The sequence below is a fragment of the Erythrolamprus reginae genome, unplaced genomic scaffold, assembly GCF_031021105.1.
Source record: "Erythrolamprus reginae isolate rEryReg1 unplaced genomic scaffold, rEryReg1.hap1 H_5, whole genome shotgun sequence".
In the NCBI taxonomy this organism is placed as follows: domain Eukaryota; kingdom Metazoa; phylum Chordata; class Lepidosauria; order Squamata; family Dipsadidae; genus Erythrolamprus; species Erythrolamprus reginae.
In genome coordinates, this window is record NW_027248506.1 from 1319353 (window position 1) to 1337326 (window position 17974).

The window sequence follows — 17974 nt, forward strand, 5'->3', positions numbered from 1 at the left end:
CACTTTGAATTGTGACCGGAAACTGATCGGCAGCCAATGCAGGCCACAGAGTGTTGCAGAAACGTGGGCGAATCTGGGAAGCTTCACGATGGCTCTCGCGGCTGCGTTCTGCACGATCTGAAGTTTCCGAACACTTTTCAGAGGTAGCCCCATGTAGAGAGCGTTGCAGTAATCGAACCTCAAGGTAATGAGGGCATGAGTGACTGTGAGCAATGACTCCCAGTCCAAATAGGGCCGCAACTGGTGCACCAGGCGAACCTGGGCAAACGCCCCCCTCGCCACAGCCGAAAGATGATGTTTTAGCTTTTTACATGAAGCTATTGTTAATGATATGCTGCTGGGCAGTCTTATGCATGAAACTTGCTGCAAAAATGATTGTGCTAATCAAATATGCCCCACACTAAGTTACTTGGACATGTCTCTGCAACTAATGGCCGAATTCTAAAATCTGTGATCTATAATTCTACTTAACTCCTAATTAGTGCTGTTGGTTTCAATTAAAATGGTTTCAAAATAATGGTGTACTTCTTTCCCCCCCCCCGTGTTCTTTTGGGAATGAATGTGTCAGCTCTGTAGCTCTGATATATATTTATATCTTGTGGTTCTAACAATATTTGTAACCTCTATCATTAACAGCGGCAAAAGCCTCAAGTATAATATTGTAATACATTAACTGCATTTAGATCAAGCAGACATCAAGTGGCTGTATAATTACATTCTGTAATCCAACTCTAACAAAGAAGAACCAAACTTTAAGAATATGTATATTACAGGAAGTGATTTATCAGTTTTAACAGCATTTTGTCTAATCAGCTTCTTTCAATGAATATTTATCATGTGGCTAATAAATTTTATAGATAAATTAAAAATGTATTTTCAATATAATAACAATATTAATAAGCGTCCAAAGCAGGGCTGGGCAACTAATTTTCCCACATGTTGTTTGTATGTCTTATTATTGTTAAAAATCAATAAAAATATTTTTTTTAAAACAAAATAGAGCTCGTAATGGAGCTGCAACTTTCGGGACTTCGAACATCTGTTCATACGCAAAATTCATTAGAAATAGTCCCATGTATGTGTTCTGTTGATTGTTTCATTATTCATCTTAGTGGATAAAGCTATCTTGGTGAGATTTAGCCCCAAAGAATAAATATCTCTTCTCAAGCATGTGTGAATAAAGCTGCTGGATCTATGGCAGGCGTGTGTTTAATGGAACTTTGTGGTAATTGCAAATTAATGTCAAATAATTAACCAGGGATGAATAATGTTGGTCAAATTACATTTCCTATAAGTAGCTCCAAATGATCCTATAATATTAAGGATGCTTGAGGGATTCAGTCACAGCAAGGATAAACTGATACATGGATCAGTAGTTAGCCAGTTTTGATGTTCAAAATATTCATATCATGTTCTCACTTAGGAGAAGAAATTTATCTTTGTTTTGAAAGGAAATGTCGTTTGAAATATTATTTTAAAGTAATTACACCTATACACACACAAGAAAAAAACATGAACAATATCAGTAGCTTTTCTTAAAACAAATCTCATCTCTTATTAATCAATTATTTTTATTTCAACCTAGACCAGCAAATAAAACAAGAAAATTGCTATTAATTAGGGTAAAAGGGGGGGGGGGGGGGGTAAAGATTAGAAAAAAATTGCATACTGTATAAATTATAGAATAGTACTAACTATGGTCAAATAAGTAAAGTTAGATTGATCTGCTAATAACAACTTCAGATAAAACAGTTCAGAGTAAATCCCTAAAGTGATAGGTGATGAGAAGACATTGAACCTGGCCAAGGATAAAACTCTTTCAAATTTTGGAATTATTATATTATTGAGGTATCTGGCTGGTTGAAGACAGTGTGCAGAGTGGTTCACAAAGATGTTTCTAGATAGAACTGACTACTTCAGCTTCAACCACAACAACACAAGAGCACACAACAGATTTAAATTTAATATTAACCGCTCCAAACTTGACTGTAAAAAATATGACTTCAGTAACCGAGTTGTCGAAGCATGGAACTCATTACCGGACTCCATAGTGTCATCCCCAAACCCACAACACTTTACCCTTAGATTATCTACGGTTGACCTCTCCAGATGTTGTGGTTGAAGCTGAAGTAGTCTTTGACAGGCAGGACATTGCAGCATATGATCTTGTGGGCAATACTTAGATCATGTTTAAGGCGTCGTAGTTCTAAGTTTTCAAGACCCAGGATTGTAAGTCTAGTTTTTTCGGGTAGAGGAGTGAAGGGCTCTTCTGGTGAAGTATCTTTGGACATTTTTGAGGGTGTTAATGTCAGAAATGTGTTATGGGTTCCAGACAGGTGAGCTGTATTCTATGTACTCTCTGCATCAGCTGGTAAAACCATTGGCCCAGTGTACCAAGGTGGGCCTGGCTCATCCTCTTATCATTACCAGAGTTGGGCATGGACAATCCGAACCAGTAGACTCCTACCTCTGCTTGTGGGTGATCTCAAGTTCTCTCCCTATCTGGAGAGGGCTATGAAGAGCCAGTCTATTCGCCAGCTGTCCATTCTGCTACATTTGTTGGCTATCCTCTCAGCCATTTCTTTCCTGGAAGTCCATTTGGAGATGTTATTATGATGATCATTCAAATGTATAATTAAATCTGTAGTAGAATGCACATTTTATGGAGTAAAACATAAATTAGTAAATTAACATAGAGACAGAATGCAAGAGATTTATAAATGGGCATATGCAAATAACTAAAAACAAAATAACTCACATATCTCTCAGTAATGTGTCAGTAAAACTTAGGTGCTTAATGAATTTTATAATTAAGTTTAAGAGAAAAACATTTAAAGCTGAAATACAGTAGAGGAAAGGGATGGTATGTATGTTGTTTTTAATATCTTTTCTCCCGATGTTTAATTCGTCTTTCATAAGCTCTGCACTCCCTCCAACAGCATCTTGAATCTCCAAAGACCTATGCAAGGGTCCTCTTTGTAAATTTTAGTTAAGCATTTATTTTATTTATTTATTTATTTATTTATTTATTTATTGATTGATTGATTGGATTTGTATGCCGCCCCTCTCAGCAGACTCGGGGCGGCTAACAACAGTAATAAAACAGCATATAATAATAATAATCCAATACTAAAAACAGTTAAAAACCCATTATTATAAAAACCAAACATACATACAGACATACCATGCATAAAATAGTAAAGGCCTAGAGGGAAAGAGTATCTCAATTCCCCCATGCCTGGCGGCAGAAGTTGGTTTTAAGAAGCTTATGAAAGGCAAGGAGGGTGGGGGCAATTCTAATCTCTGGGGGGAGTTGGCTCCAAAGGGCCGGGGTCGCCACAGAGAAGGCTCTTCCCATGGGTCCCGCCAAGCAACATTGTTTAGTTGACTGGACCCGGAAAAGACCCACTCTGTGGGACCTAACTGGTCGCTGGGATTCATGCAGCAGAAGGCGGTCCCTGAGATATTCTGGTCTGGTGCTGTCTTATCAAACATTCTTCTAACTAAACTAAATTAGCTAGCAGTGCCTGAACACACTTGTAATTGTATCACAAGCTTCGTAAAAGACAGGAAGCAGCAGGTGAAACTAGGCAAAATCACATCAGATACCTGTACAATTAGCACACACACACATCCACGGTTGTGTACTCCCACAATTTCTCTTCTCTCTATATACCAACGACTGCATCTCAAACATCTGTTAAACTACTGAAGTTTGCAGATGATACAACAGTGATTGGTCTCATTCGAGACAACGATGAAACCACATACAGACGGTAGGTTGAACAACTGCCTTGTGGTGTGATCGGAACAATCTGCATCTGAGCGCACTTGAAACCGTGAATTGGTGGTAGATTTTAGGAGAGAAGCTCAAACTGCCCGAGGAGCTGCTGATCCAGTTCTACAGAGGAATCACTGAGTCTGTCATCTGCACCTCTATCACTGTCTGGTTTGGTGCTGCAACCCAACAGGACCGACACAGACTTCAGAGGAGAATCAGAACTGCAGAAAAAACAATTGCTGCCAACTTGCCTTCCATTGAGGACCTGTAGACTGCACGAGTCAAAAAGAGGGTTGTGATAATATTTACTGACGCCTCGCATCCTGGGCATAAATTGTTTCAATTCCTACCCTATAGAGCAGTGTTTCCCAACCTTGGCAACTTGAAGATATCTGGACTTCCACTCCCAGAATTCCCCAGCCAGCATTCACTATGGAGACAGGGCATTCTCTGGCTGGGGAATTCTGGGAGTTGAAGTCCAAATATCTTCAAGTTTCCAAGGTTGGAAAACACTGCTATAGAGCACCGTACACCAAGACAACTAGACAAGAATAGTTTTCCCCCAAAACACCATCACTCTGCTAAACAAGTAATTCCCTCAACACTGTCAAATTATTTGCTAAGGCTGCATTACTATTCCTATTCATCTTCTCATTGTTCCTACCACCCATATCCTCCTATTTATGGTTGTAACTTGTTGCTTGTACCCTTACGGTTTAGATTAATACTGATTGTTCCCTGCTTGTTTATTTGTACCCTGTAACAATCATTATGAATGTATTTTGTCTTTTTATGTACACTGAGAGTATATCCACCAAAGACAAATTCCTTGTGTGTCCAATCACATTTGGCCAATAAAGAATTCTAGGAAATTGGCACATACTTCCATGCTTGGTGGACATGCCCAAAATAAGGTAGAAAAATGGCTGAAAGAAATTACAAATAAGGAAATTAAGAAGACTCCAGAATTTTTTTTATTAGGCTTTACTGATATTAAATATAAAAAAGAAGTATATTATTTAATAATTCATATATTAGTAGCTGAAAGAATAGCACTCACACAAAAATGGAAAGAAAAGAGATTTTTAGGAAAATTATGGAATGTGCAGAATTGGATATGATGACGAGAAGATTAAATAACCAAGCAGAATCTGAATTTTATAAAACTTGGGAAAAAGTGTATGAATAGTGGAATTGGAAAAAAAATAAAAAACAAAGTTTAATGAAGACAATAAAATAAAGTATGGAATAGCAAATGCATAATGTTGAATATAATACATTTGATGAATAAATTGATTGTTATTAATTGAGTTTAATTATTTTAACCACAATTGTATAATTAATAGAAAAAAATTGAAATGGCATATTTTTTATATTAATATTGAATATCAATAGATATTTTACTGATAGGCTAACTTTTCTGTATTGATCTAACTAGAATTAGTTTTTTCATTTTTGTATTAAGACTTCTATAATAAGAGGAGCAATGATAGCTCCTATATATGTTAAATGTCTTATATTTTAAAAAATCAATAAAACTTATTTAAAAAAAAGAATTCTAGTGTAGTCTAGTCTAGTCTACTCTACTCTGCTCTAGTCTAGTCTAATTTGATCTAATCTAGTCTAGTCTAATCTATAATTTTAATTTAGTTTTGTTTTTGGTTTTTCCTTGGATAAACAAATGGAAGAAAAGGTCTACATATAGTTTTGTTTGCTTAAAAGTCTACAAAGAATACCATGTGGATTTTTACAAAGTATTTTTATCTTTTACATTATTTTCCCAGAAAATGATCCTTTATGACACTCCTATGGTGACTTTTTCGTAAAGTTGACAATGTATGATTTATGACCTTACCTAAAACTACTTTGCATTAGCAAAATAATATCAGGAGAGTACATGCTCTCTTGAAAACATTCACTTCTTTCCTCGTAATTGTTACAGTGGGATATTTTCCGCTTGGGATAGAGGAGGGTTACTTTAAGAGTGTGAAGAAAATCAATTCCGAATGACTGACCAGGAATATATATATCTTATTTTTCTCCGCAGGAAAAAGCTCGGCATTTACAGAGTGTTCTTGTCTCGCAAGTAGATAAATCCACCCAGACTGAAGTGGTAGGCCAGGATGTAAGTAAATGCACTTTACAGGGATTTTTCTCATTTATCTCCTGAATTAATATTTAAATCTCTACCCGCCTCTTTGTTTCTTGCCACTTCTGTGCTTGTGCATTATTGTAAAAAGTGACCCATCTCATTCACCTTTTGCTCTTAAATAACTTCTGCGACTGAAAAAAACCCCACCCTCTTTCTGCTAGTACAGTGATTTTCCACCTTTTTTGAGCCGCGGCACGTTTTTTACATTTACGAAACCCTGGGGCACATTGAGAGGGGGGGGGGGGGCTAAAAAACTTTGGACAAAAAAATTATCTCTCTCTCTCTTCCTCCCCTTCACTCTATTTCTTTCTCCCTCCCTCTTTCTCTCCCTTCCTTCCTCTTTCTCTCTCTCTCTCCATCCCTCTTTCTTTCTCTTCCTTCCTTCCTCTCTTTTTTGCTCCCTTTCTCTCTCCCTCCCTACCTCCCTCTATGTCTTTCTCTCTCTCTCCTTCCCTCCCTCTCTTTCTCTCTCTCTTGCTTTCTTTCTCTCTCTTGCTCTCTCTCCCTTTCTCTCTCTCTCTTGCTTTCTCTCTCTCTCTCTTTCTTTCTCTTGTTTTCTCTCCCTTGCTTTCTTTCTCTCTCTCTCTTGCTTTCTCTCTCTTTCTTTCTTTCTTTCTCTTGTTTTCTCTCTCTTGCTTTCTTTCTCTCTTGTTTTCTCTCTCTCTTGCTTTCTTTCTCTCTTTCTTTCTCTCTCTCTTGCTTTCTTTCTCTCTGAGCTTCGCGGCACACCTGACCATGTCTCGCGGCACACTGGTTGAAAAATACTGTGCTAGCACACTATTACACTTCTGTAAGTATGTGTTTTATCAACAGTCTTCTTCCATTCTCTAAATTTCCTCTGAAGCGAATATGAGAAAATTTACCCGCATAATTTGAACCCTTTCTATATGCATGTGCCTTCACTTGCTTGTCAATAACAGGGTGAATCCATTATGCTTGTAATCATCAGAAGCGCAAATCATTTTCTTTTCTCAGTTTTGTTTTACAAAGGGAAGCCTTCAGAAATTTGTCAAGAGTTTTAGATTGATATTTTAATCACTAGGTCTCAGTGGGGAATATTGTTGGTAATTTAAACAAAAAAAAATAGTTGTTTTTCCCTGGCGAGGGTCTGAACTGTGGCTATTAGGAGAATGTTCGTGTTGATGGCACATTTTAAAGAGTTTTTGGTTTCTCCTTGCTTTTGAAACTGCCTTCAAAGAGTATTTGGTAATCAAGGTTTGGAAAGAAAACCTAAAACAGAATTATTGTTTACTTTGAGCATCCTCTAGTTATCTTTTGCTTTTTGGTATCTTCCGTCTAAAGTAAATGTCTAACCTTTGATGTCAGCTCTCCCCTTTGATGTGGATTGCTGTCTTCTGTTTACTTGTATGGAATTTCCTTGTTTATGTTTTGAGTGAACTTCATGGAACAACTACGTGTGGATGGGTGGGATTTTTTGTTTGTTTGTTTGCTTTTATGGGATTTTTTGGTGTATAATGTCCATTAAATTTAAGGGATCACTTTTTCATTAAAACACAAGAGGATTCTACCTTAACATTCTGTCCACAATTAACACTAATGGGAAAACGTATCATCTAAACTCTTGCATTTATGAGTTTTTACCTCTGTATTCGTTGGAAAGCTGCATTGTGGATTTGATCGCTCCAGCTTGGATCATTTATTAGTAGCCATCAATAATAAAGGTCTCTAAAATATATATAATTTCTCTATAATTTTGAGAAGATTATATGTATATACCTATTATACATACATTTTATCTCTGCATTATATCTGTATAAAAGTTCTAAAAATATATCAAAAACTGAATACAGTACAGTAAGGCATCAGAAAGAACAATAAATTGTGACCTTATTGTCAAGAGAACCATCAATTTTACAGTAAAACACAATAACAGTAATAAATCACCAAGCTGCAGTCCAACTGAAATAAATAAATAAATCAGAGCAAAACAAGATTATTTCAGGAAGAATGTTATGGGTCTAATTGAAAAGGAGACTTGTAGCAGGTGGCATTATTGAGATAGTAGTTGATTCCGACTCCCACCAGTTTGAGATAACTGTTTTGCATTTATTATCCTTTTTAACATATTCTGTGGATTGGATGTGTTGCTTTGCTCATGTTTTCCTAAATATTCCATTAATTTAAATAAAATATCCAGTTGGGCAGGGATTTTTCAACTGCATGTTAAGTTCTCAAATTAATCAAATAGATATAGAAGTTTCAAATCAACAAATTTAAATACAGTGTTCCCTCAATTTTCGTAGGTTCGAACTTCACGAAAAGTCTATACCACGGGTTTTCAAAAATATTAATTAAAAAATACTTTGTGGTTTCCCCCCCTATACCACGGTTTTTCCCGCCCGATGACGTCATAGGTCATCGCCAAACTTTCGTCCGCCTTTAATAAATATTTTTTTAAATAAACTTTAATAAAGAAACATGGTGAATAATAATCTAAATGGTTGCTAAGGGAATGGGAAATTGTAATTTAGGGGTTTAAAGTGTTAAGGGAAGGCTTGTGACACTGTTCATAGCCAAAAATAGTGTATTTACTTCCGCATCTCTACTTTGCGGAAATTTGACTTTCGTGGGCGGTCTCGGAACGCATCCCTCGCGAAAATCAAGGGAACACTGTAATTATTTAAATCATTATTACCATGACTTTTCCTGTTATTCAAAATGGGTACGATTTCTTTTTCTTCCTTTTTAAAAATATGCCAGATGTACTTTAAAAGATGTTGTGGCTTAGAACTAGTTTTGATTCATTTGGAAAAGGTTGCCTGTTAAGCAGCTTATATAAGATAAGTTGGCCCACAGAATTTTATTGTTTAGTAGAAAACAATGGATGTTTAAAGTCATGATGTCTTGAAGATTTTGCTGACATGTGCTTTAAAGTTTCATATACGAATATGAAACACAGTGGAGTTTTGTTATTTTCAGGAAGATTTAAACAGATTCTTCCTTTAAAGAATGAATTTGCAAGGTTGATTTGCTCAGGTTTTGTTTACCTCTCATTCTGATTTCTTATCAGTTCTTTTTTCCCAACGATTATATTCCATTTCACTTCCTACAAGAAAGAGATGAGTTAAAGCAAAAATTAGACATCAGAAAAACAAAACCTCTAAATTAGCTTGCTGTGGATAACTTAGGATATGTACCATATATTTAAAGCTTAGAAACAAATATTTTTTTAAAATTATATTTGTGTTCCAAGACTGAAAGACATATTGAAATGTTCACTACAATAGTATACGATATTGTATGTAAAAAAATTGTTTGCTTTTCTAAAATCTGCAATAATTAGTTCTCTCCCACCCACCCAAAGTGACTCCAAATGTTGGTAATTTCAGTATTTCCCAGCCAGACGCATTTGCATCCCAGGCTAATAATAATAATAATCTAGGCGACAAGATCTGATAAAGAATGGTAGTAATTCAAATAAAGAAACTACCGGAATTTTAACATAATAAAACCGAGGGGGAAATGATGGGTTGGAGATGGAGAAAGGGCTTCAGGCTTATCCAAGTTCTAATACCACAGAAAAAAAGATTTAAAAACAAATCTAATCAGTCAAATCTCCATATTTATTCAGTAGCTGTATATAAACGTGAAAAGCAAAGCTGATTTCTTCAACTAGTAGTGTCACTTTAATTTTCCTTCCCTTGCTTTATTTTATTTTATTTTTTTCAGAAATTGCTTCCATAGAGAGATCTAGGTTCTATTTCTTTTTGATCACTTGGTTTATTAAAACATGGAGAGCGAGAGATCAACATTAATTTGGAAATTATAAGTATAATATTTTTTTCTCTTATCAGTTGAAGAACAACCAAGTAGTTGCTCTCAATTGTTACTTGTGTTGTAGGGTTATGGGGTTTTTTTTTTAGATGGTTTAAGATGCATTTTATTTATTTTTTATTTTTATTTATTGATTGATTTGTCAAACAATTATAGGGTGATAATTTGTACATATTAAACATTAGATAAGTAATGATAAAAAGTAGACAATAGGACAGGGACGGTAGGCACAGGGGTGCGCTTATGCACGCCCCTTACAGACCTCTTAGAAAGGGGGAGAGGTCGATTGTAGATAGTCTAAGGTTAAAGGTTTTGGGGCTAGGAGTAGAAACCACAGAGTCAGGTAGTGCATTCCAGGCACTGATTACTCTGCTGCTGAAGTCGTATTTTATGCAGTCAAGTTTGGAACGGTTGACATTTAGTTTAAATCCATTTCGTGCTCGTGTGTTGTTGCGGCTGAAGGTGAAGTAGTCGTTAACAGGTAGGACATTTTGGTATATGATTTTATGAACTATAATTAAGTCGGAATGGAGACAACGGAGTTGTAAGTTGTCTAAACCAAGAATTTCAATTCAATGCATATTCAGTTTGACTTTGTCAATTATGAACCACAAGAGTAAAATATGTGATGTAGACATGTTGGGTGTGTGTGTGTGGTTATAATAAATAGTAAATATTGCTATTATTGCTGGTATTCTTGAAAGCTTGGCAGGTGAATGTGGGCCACTCACTATCACATAAACCCAATCTATCCCAAATAGGGGGGTTTTTTGGGAGGGGTGGGAATCAGGAGAAAACAAGAGGGGGAAAAAACTCAGTGTGCACCTTTTTTTTAGCTCCTGGAAGAAAAATGCAAATAAATCTAATCAGGAAAAAGTTAGAACACACAAAAAGAATATTAGAACAATAAAATTAGAACCAGCTTCTGTGTCCCGGCCAAATCCTCTGACAATTAAAGGACAGCTCTTCAGTGTTTTGTGAATCCATATGTGCCTTCCCTGGGAACATGGGAAGGTTTTAAATCTATAAATGAAATTCTAAAAGCGTCGAAAGTGTCTTTTTTGCAGCCGAGCTCTAATTAACACAAGCATTAGCGCAGTTGCCACTGCTGTGCTTTCTGTCTGCTAATTTTTACTAAGTATTCCAAAATAGCTGCTATTAGCAGGAGTCAACCACATGGCATCTGAAAAATGGCTCCTCTAATCCTACAGATGTACATCGACTTAAGATTTATAGTTTTAACAATGAGGAGCATAAACATAGTTGAATTTCTCTCTCTCTTTTTGCTTTTAATAACATAATTCACCAGCACAAAACAGCTCTTCTATAAATACAGAAGGATTCATAGGCATGAGCTGCCTACGATGGTTTCTCAAGATAGCCTTGATGGTCTCCTTTGGCTTAATATTCATAAAAGCCACAATATGTCTTCGAACCGATAGAGAACCCGGTTCCTTGGAGCCTTGGAATTGGAATTCCATAGCTTAAGCACTATGTTGCCCCCTTCATTTGTTTTGCCTGCAATTCCAGTCATCTTTTCTGCAGGTAAACATGGCAGCAAGGCAGCAATATATTCTTGTAGGCTCTGCAGCATAAATCTCTTAAAGCTAATGAGCTGTTCAACATAATGTACAGTTCAGCTCATTTTTTCTTTCTTTGCTTGATGCCTGTAGCACATTTTCGCAGCAAATTTTAAAGGCTAGATGAACTGATGCACAGTATTCTCTAGTGGTTGCTTAAAACGAATTGGAATATTTTGTCTTTCTCATCTGCTGGTCAAAGAACAAAATGTACTCTGACTCTCTTACTTTTTTCTCAGTGTGACCATCTATTATTATTATTATTATTATTATTATTATTATTATTATTATTACTATTATTATTATTACTATTATTATTATTATTTTATTATGTTATTATTATTATTACTACTACTATTATTATTATTATTATTATTATTATTATTATTATTATTAATTAGATTTGTATGCCGTCCCTCTCTGGAGACTCGGAGCAGCTCACAACAACAAAATACAGTACAAATCTAATGATTAAAAAACAGTTTAAAACCCATTAATATAAAAAACAGTCATATCTCCCAAACAAACCATACATAAAACGGAACCGCCCAGGGGAATCAATTTCCCCATGCCTGATGGCAGAGGTGGGTTTTAAGGAGTTTGTGAATGGCGAGGAGGGTGGGGGAAGTCCTGATCTCCAGGGGGAGTTGATTCCAGAGGGTCGGGGCCACCACAGAGAAGGCTCTTCCCCTGGGGCCCACCAGACGACATTGTTTCGTCGACGGGACCTGGAGAAGGCCAACTCTGTGAGACCTAATCGGTCGCTGGGATTCGTGCGGCAGGAGGCGGTCCTGCAGATATTTTGGTCTACATATTTATTTCTTCTGATTCTTAGATATGTTTGGCAATAAACATGAAAATATCCTTCTTTCCTTTCCTTTCCTTCCGTCCTTCCTTCTTTCCTTCCTCCCTTTCTCCTCCCTTCCCTTCCTCCCTTCCCGTCTTGTACTTTTACAATGATACATTTATGCTCTACTATTTTCATTCATTATAATGCCATCATGCAACCTCATTGCAAGGCAGGCAGCTCTATCATTTACACAGTCAATTAGTAAATCTGAAGCAACAATTAGATTGTCACTGGAGAATTCCTGCTAGGTATTCTGTTGGCTTTTAAGCAACTCATTTGAAGTATCCAAAACAAGTACATTGAATACCAGCACATTTTTCTTTCCATCAGTCACAAGATTGAATTCCGAGCATAGGTAATTTATTATTTGTTAATTAAAATTAATTCATTCATTTCCCCACTCTATACTTGATTATCCCCTTGCTCTTTCTATCTTACCATATGGGAGACCTCCCTTTTGGCATGCTGATAGTGTTTTAGATGATTATTATAGCACAATCCTATATATTTTAATTATTATTTATTTATTGTTACAATTTCTTTTTTAAAAAATTTAATATTTTTAATGTAACCTTCTTAAATTATGAATGATTGGAAGCACAAATTGTTCTTTTATGTCTGTTGTCAATGATACACGGACATAGACTTCGGAGAGGGGTGGCATACAAACCTAATAAATTATTTATTATTATTATTATTATTATTATTATTATTATTATTATTATTAATATTAATATTTGAGACTTCATTTGACATTCTCTTCTTCTTTTTAAGGCCCTGTGGAATTCTGCATGTGCTGACGGTTCAGTTTACAAACGTATCAGCATCTCATTGGTACCAACATTTTAACTGAATAAAATATGCTTGGATACAAGCTACATAGACCATTAATTTAACCCTATCTTGTTTGCCTGTGTAAAAAGGAACCTGTGTTGGCTTCATCTATTTAATGACATGTCTGAGGGCCAGAGAGAGAAAAAATCCTTCTTTAACAACAATCACAAAATACTCTCCCCTATTCTCTCAACTGCATTAAGCAATAATTGATCAACGATGACCAAATTTTCACAGAATTGAAATAAAATACAATTGGTATTTCCATTACTTGTGTACATTTTATTTAACCTTCTGTTAAGTTCTGTTGGGGGAATTAGTGCTAGGCTTATGGTTGGGGTTCACCGCAACATGAGGAACTGTAATAAGGGGTTATGGCATGAGAAAGGTTGAGAACCACTGATATAGAGACAGTTGCTTGCAGGGAGAATGCATCACGAATGAATGTGTCCCAGCATATCATCGCAGGATCCAATCTGGGTCAGTCACCAGAATCGGAGATTTAATTTCCAAGCCCATCCTCAGGGAATTTATCTCTAACAGAGCGGATTCCTCCACCATGAGTCCGAAAACTCAGAAGATCAAACTTCTGGACCCAATTCCTGATGCAGATTGGATCCTTCAGGATGAATGTCATTCTTTCTTATTGATTAAAAAATTATTATTATTATTATTATTATTATTATTATTATTATTTATTAGATTTGTATGCCGCCCCTCTCCAAAGACTCGGGGCAGCTCACAACAATAATAGAAACAATATAACAGTGAAACAAATCTAATATTAAAAATAAAACATATATAAAACCCCAGCAATTAAAACCATACAACACATACATACCAAACATAAAATACAAAAGCCTTGGGGAGGACGTCTCAGTTCCCCCGTGCCTGGCGATATAGGTGGGTCTTGAGTAATTTGCATAAGACAAGGAGGGTGGGGGCCGTTCTAATCTCTGGGGGGAGTTGATTCCAGAGGGCCGGGGCCGCCACAGAGAAGACTCTTCCCCTGGGGCCCGCCAAACGACATTGTTTGGTCGACGGGACCCGGAGAAGGCCAACTCTGTGGGACCTTATCGGCCGCTGGGATTCGTGCGGTAGATGGGGACAAGATGGAAGGACTAAAAAAAATACCCCAATCCTTTGTTAGTGTAAATAATGCTGCAAACAGAAAATTAGATGTTATACCATTCTAATAGAAAGAGTTTGCTGGGTGACGCTGGTTCTTATTCTGTTCAGGTTGTCCTTAATAAAGTTACGTCTTGCACTCCATAGCCTCAGACGTGGCTTCTGTTATTTGCTCCTCTTTTCAACTTCTCAGTCTGGCCCAGAATCCTGGAATCCTCCCATAGTTCCCATCCAAGTATTAATTCTCCCAACCTTGCTTAGTCAAGCCCTGAAATGTTTATCTTAAACGCAGCAAGCAACCAAGGCATAGTTGGGTACAAGGAGGATATTTGTGACGCTGCTCCCCTATGAGACTAGACTTTCAATCCTGGGCCTAGAAAGCTTAGAACTAAGACGCCTTAAACATGATTTAAGCATTGCCCACAAGATCATATGCTGCAACGTCCTGCCTGTCGGCGACTACTTCAGCTTCAACCACAACAACACAAGAGCACACAACAGATTTAAACTTAATATTAACCGCTCCAAACTTGACTGTAAAAAATATGACTTCAGTAACCGAGTTGTCGAAGCGTGGAACTCATTACCGGACTCCATAGTGTCATCCCCAAACCCCCAACACTTTACCCTTAGATTATCTATAGTTGACCTATCTAGATTCCTAAGAGGTCAGTAAAGGGCGAGTACAAGTGCACTACAGTGCCTTCCGTCCCCTGTCCTATTGCTCTCCTATATCTCCTATTCCTTTTTTCTATTCCTATATCTCTTCTTCTATTCTTTCATTGATATGTTCTATTCCGATATCTTCTCTTCTATTCTTTCATTGATATGTTCTATTACTATACAGTACCTTCTTTTCTATTATTTCTTAGATATATTTTACTATGAGTATCTCCTCTATAACCTTCATTATGTATTTTACTATGTGTATATAGATATATACCCACTAAAACCCTCATTGTGTATTGGACAAAATAAATGAATGAATGAATGAATGAATGAATGAACGAACGAACAAATGAACGAACGAACAAACAAACAAACAAACAAATAAATAAATTTTAATTTTGCATAAACAGGTCGCCACCTCCAAGGGTTTTTACTAAGTTTGGAAAATGTGGCTATACAAAACTAGCCTCAACCTCTGCCATACTTCCTTTGAACATGCTCAGATAGAGAGAAAGGAAAGATACCTCTCTCGTACTTCCTGAGTTCCTAATGATAATATCCGTTCCTCAAATTTTATGTCACCGAAGGCCTGATGGCTGTTCACATTATTAACGTAGCCAAGAAGAAAATGTTTTATGTTTTGCACTGCAAAACTCCTGGTGAAATATTTCCCGTTGCTTCTAGGCTTTTGCAATAAAAAAGCAGAGAGTTTCCTCCCAAGATTAAAGTAGATCTTTTAAGCTCTTTCTCGTCTCAGAGAGAGCGCTACCAGACTCAACGGGGTGTACTTAACAGCTCCGTTTGATTAGATTGTGGTGTTGATCTGCCTCTTCCTATATTTTATGTTTGTTTATCTTACCTTTCCCACTTCCTATTTCAGTGTAAAAAATCCATTTGAAGTGCTTTAAAGTCTTTCGGAAAACTGAAAATATTTTACTGTTATATAGTGGTGATAACGAAAGCGAATAAAAAAAAAATACTGGCAACGAGTGAATCCTTTTACACTGAAAACTGGCTTCCTGCTGAGTTAGTGGGTGCTGTTTGTTTTGATCAAATAATTTAAATGATGCCTTAATTGGATTTTTGTCATTTTCCTATTATTTTAATTGCCAGCTCCTTGTAATGACGGAAAGAGGTGATAGTGGATAAAAGTAATAAGATACCGTATTTTTGTAGTAGTACACATCTTTTAGAAACCTAGAAACATAGAAGACTGACGGCAGAAAAAGACCTCATGGTCCATCTAGTCTGCCCTTATACTATTTCCTGTATTTCCTGCATTTTATCTTACAATGGATATATGTTTATCCCAGGCATGTGTAAATTCAGTTACTGTGGATTTACCAACCACGTCTGCTGGAAGTTTGTTCCAAGGATCTACTACTGTTTCAGTAAAATAATATTTTCTCATGTTGCCTTTGATCTTTCCCCCAACTAACTTCAGATTGTGTCCCCTTGTTCTTGGGTTCACTTTCCTATTAAAAACACTTCCCTCCTGAACCTTATTTAACCCTTTAACATATTTAAATGTTACGATCATGTCCCCCCTTTTCCTTCTGTCCTCCAGACTATACAGATGGAGTTCATTAATTAAGTCTTTCCTGATACGTTTTATGCTTAAGACCTTCCACCATTCTTGTAGCCCTTCTTTGGACCCGTTCAATTTTGTCCATATCTTTTTGTAGGTGAGGTCTCCAGAACTGAACACAGTATTCCAAATGTGGTCTCACCAGCGCTCTATATAAGGGGATCACAATCTCCCTCTTCCTGCTTGTTATACCTCTAACTATGCAGCCAAACATCCTACTTGCTTTTCCTACCGCCCGACCACACTGCTCACCCATTTTTCCTCCCTAAAAGAGGCTGAAAATTCAGTTGCATCTTATACTGTACTCAGCTTTTTTGAAGCTTTTTTGTCCCAGTTCTTCCCGGCTCTTTTATTGTTACTCTTTGCTAAGAATGTTTTCCAAGCCCTAAGTCTTTGCAGGGTTTCTTTCATTGCTCTAACTTGTTCCAAATGTTTATTTCCAGCCCTAACCAGATGCTAACAATGTTCTCAGCTCTTACCGGCTTGCAAGCTCTTTCATTGTTACTCTCGCTAAAGTTTTTTTTAAAAGCTCTAGCCAGGGGATAAAATAATGTACTGAAACTGACCTTACAAAAAATATCGTAACTTTCTGGGTTATTGATTGCCAATTAAGTTGAGATGTTGGGCTATTGTTTCTAGATGCATACGGCAGAGGACTGAACAGAATTTCCCCAAGCAATGCTGAAAGATAGATATGCAATAAAATTTCTCAATGGCTTTTACAAGTTATTTGAATCCTGTCCATCATTCGTTATTTTTCTTTTTCTGTTCTTTTTCTGCCTCCCGAAACCATCAGCTTGTTCTGGAGCACTGTACAGGATGTAAAATAGTGGTATAACATCCATTATTAATATCAAGTTCCACCTTTAATAAATATCACTGAATATATATTTCCCAGGAGAAATTAAGCAAAATGAATAGAGATTATTAATAAGGGGTTTATTTATGGCTCTAACTTAATGTGCAACATTTATATGCAATGCTATTGATAGTCCTATTTTCATTAGAATAAGCAACATTTTCAAAAGTGTCTGAAATAGAAGGGAAGGAAACTGATAATTTATTCAGTTTTCTACACTCTGAAAATATAGATTGTCTTTATTTAGCAACCTTTGTTGTGATCAGCAACTCAGTCGTTAACCCAAGTGGAAAGAGTGGTTGTATTTATGATTTTTCATTTCTATTTCATATATCTATTATCCTGAGCAGCTTTCCCCCTCTGTTTTGAATATCGTTTTAGATTATTATATGTATTATCTTAAATCTGCAGCCCGTAGAAACAAATGATGTGTATGTTTCTTTCTGAAATCAATACTCATTTCGGATTAAAAACATAATATTGGGGCAAAAGGATAATTTAGGAAATGCATGCAAAAGGGAACATCTGGAAAAGACTAACATCATTAATACAGATAATAACAAATTGTTAGGAAATATACATTTAAAATAATTTAGACTATCTATCTATCTATCTATCTATCTTTCTATCATCTATCTATCTATCTATCTATCTATCTATCTATCTTTCTTTCTTTTTATATATCTACTTATGTGCTGTCGTATCCTCAATTTAATTTTGTGAAATTATCTAAATTGA

General features: G+C 36.3%; 1 protein-coding gene across 6 annotated transcripts in view; it reads left to right on the forward strand.

The window, feature by feature from the left end:
* The window catches only part of LOC139155723 (serine-rich coiled-coil domain-containing protein 1-like), a 311155-nt gene extending 297896 nt beyond the window's left edge, over positions 1 to 13259 (forward strand). For all 6 annotated transcript variants that reach the window (XM_070730987.1, XM_070730985.1, XM_070730991.1 and 3 more), the window contains 2 exons: positions 5829 to 5906; positions 12933 to 13259. In XM_070730987.1, the coding sequence (XP_070587088.1) occupies positions 5829 to 5906; positions 12933 to 13007 (153 nt within the window). In that variant the 3' untranslated portion in view covers positions 13008 to 13259. The remainder of the gene's footprint in view (positions 1 to 5828; positions 5907 to 12932) is intronic.
* The last annotated feature ends 4715 nt before the right edge of the window (positions 13260 to 17974 follow it).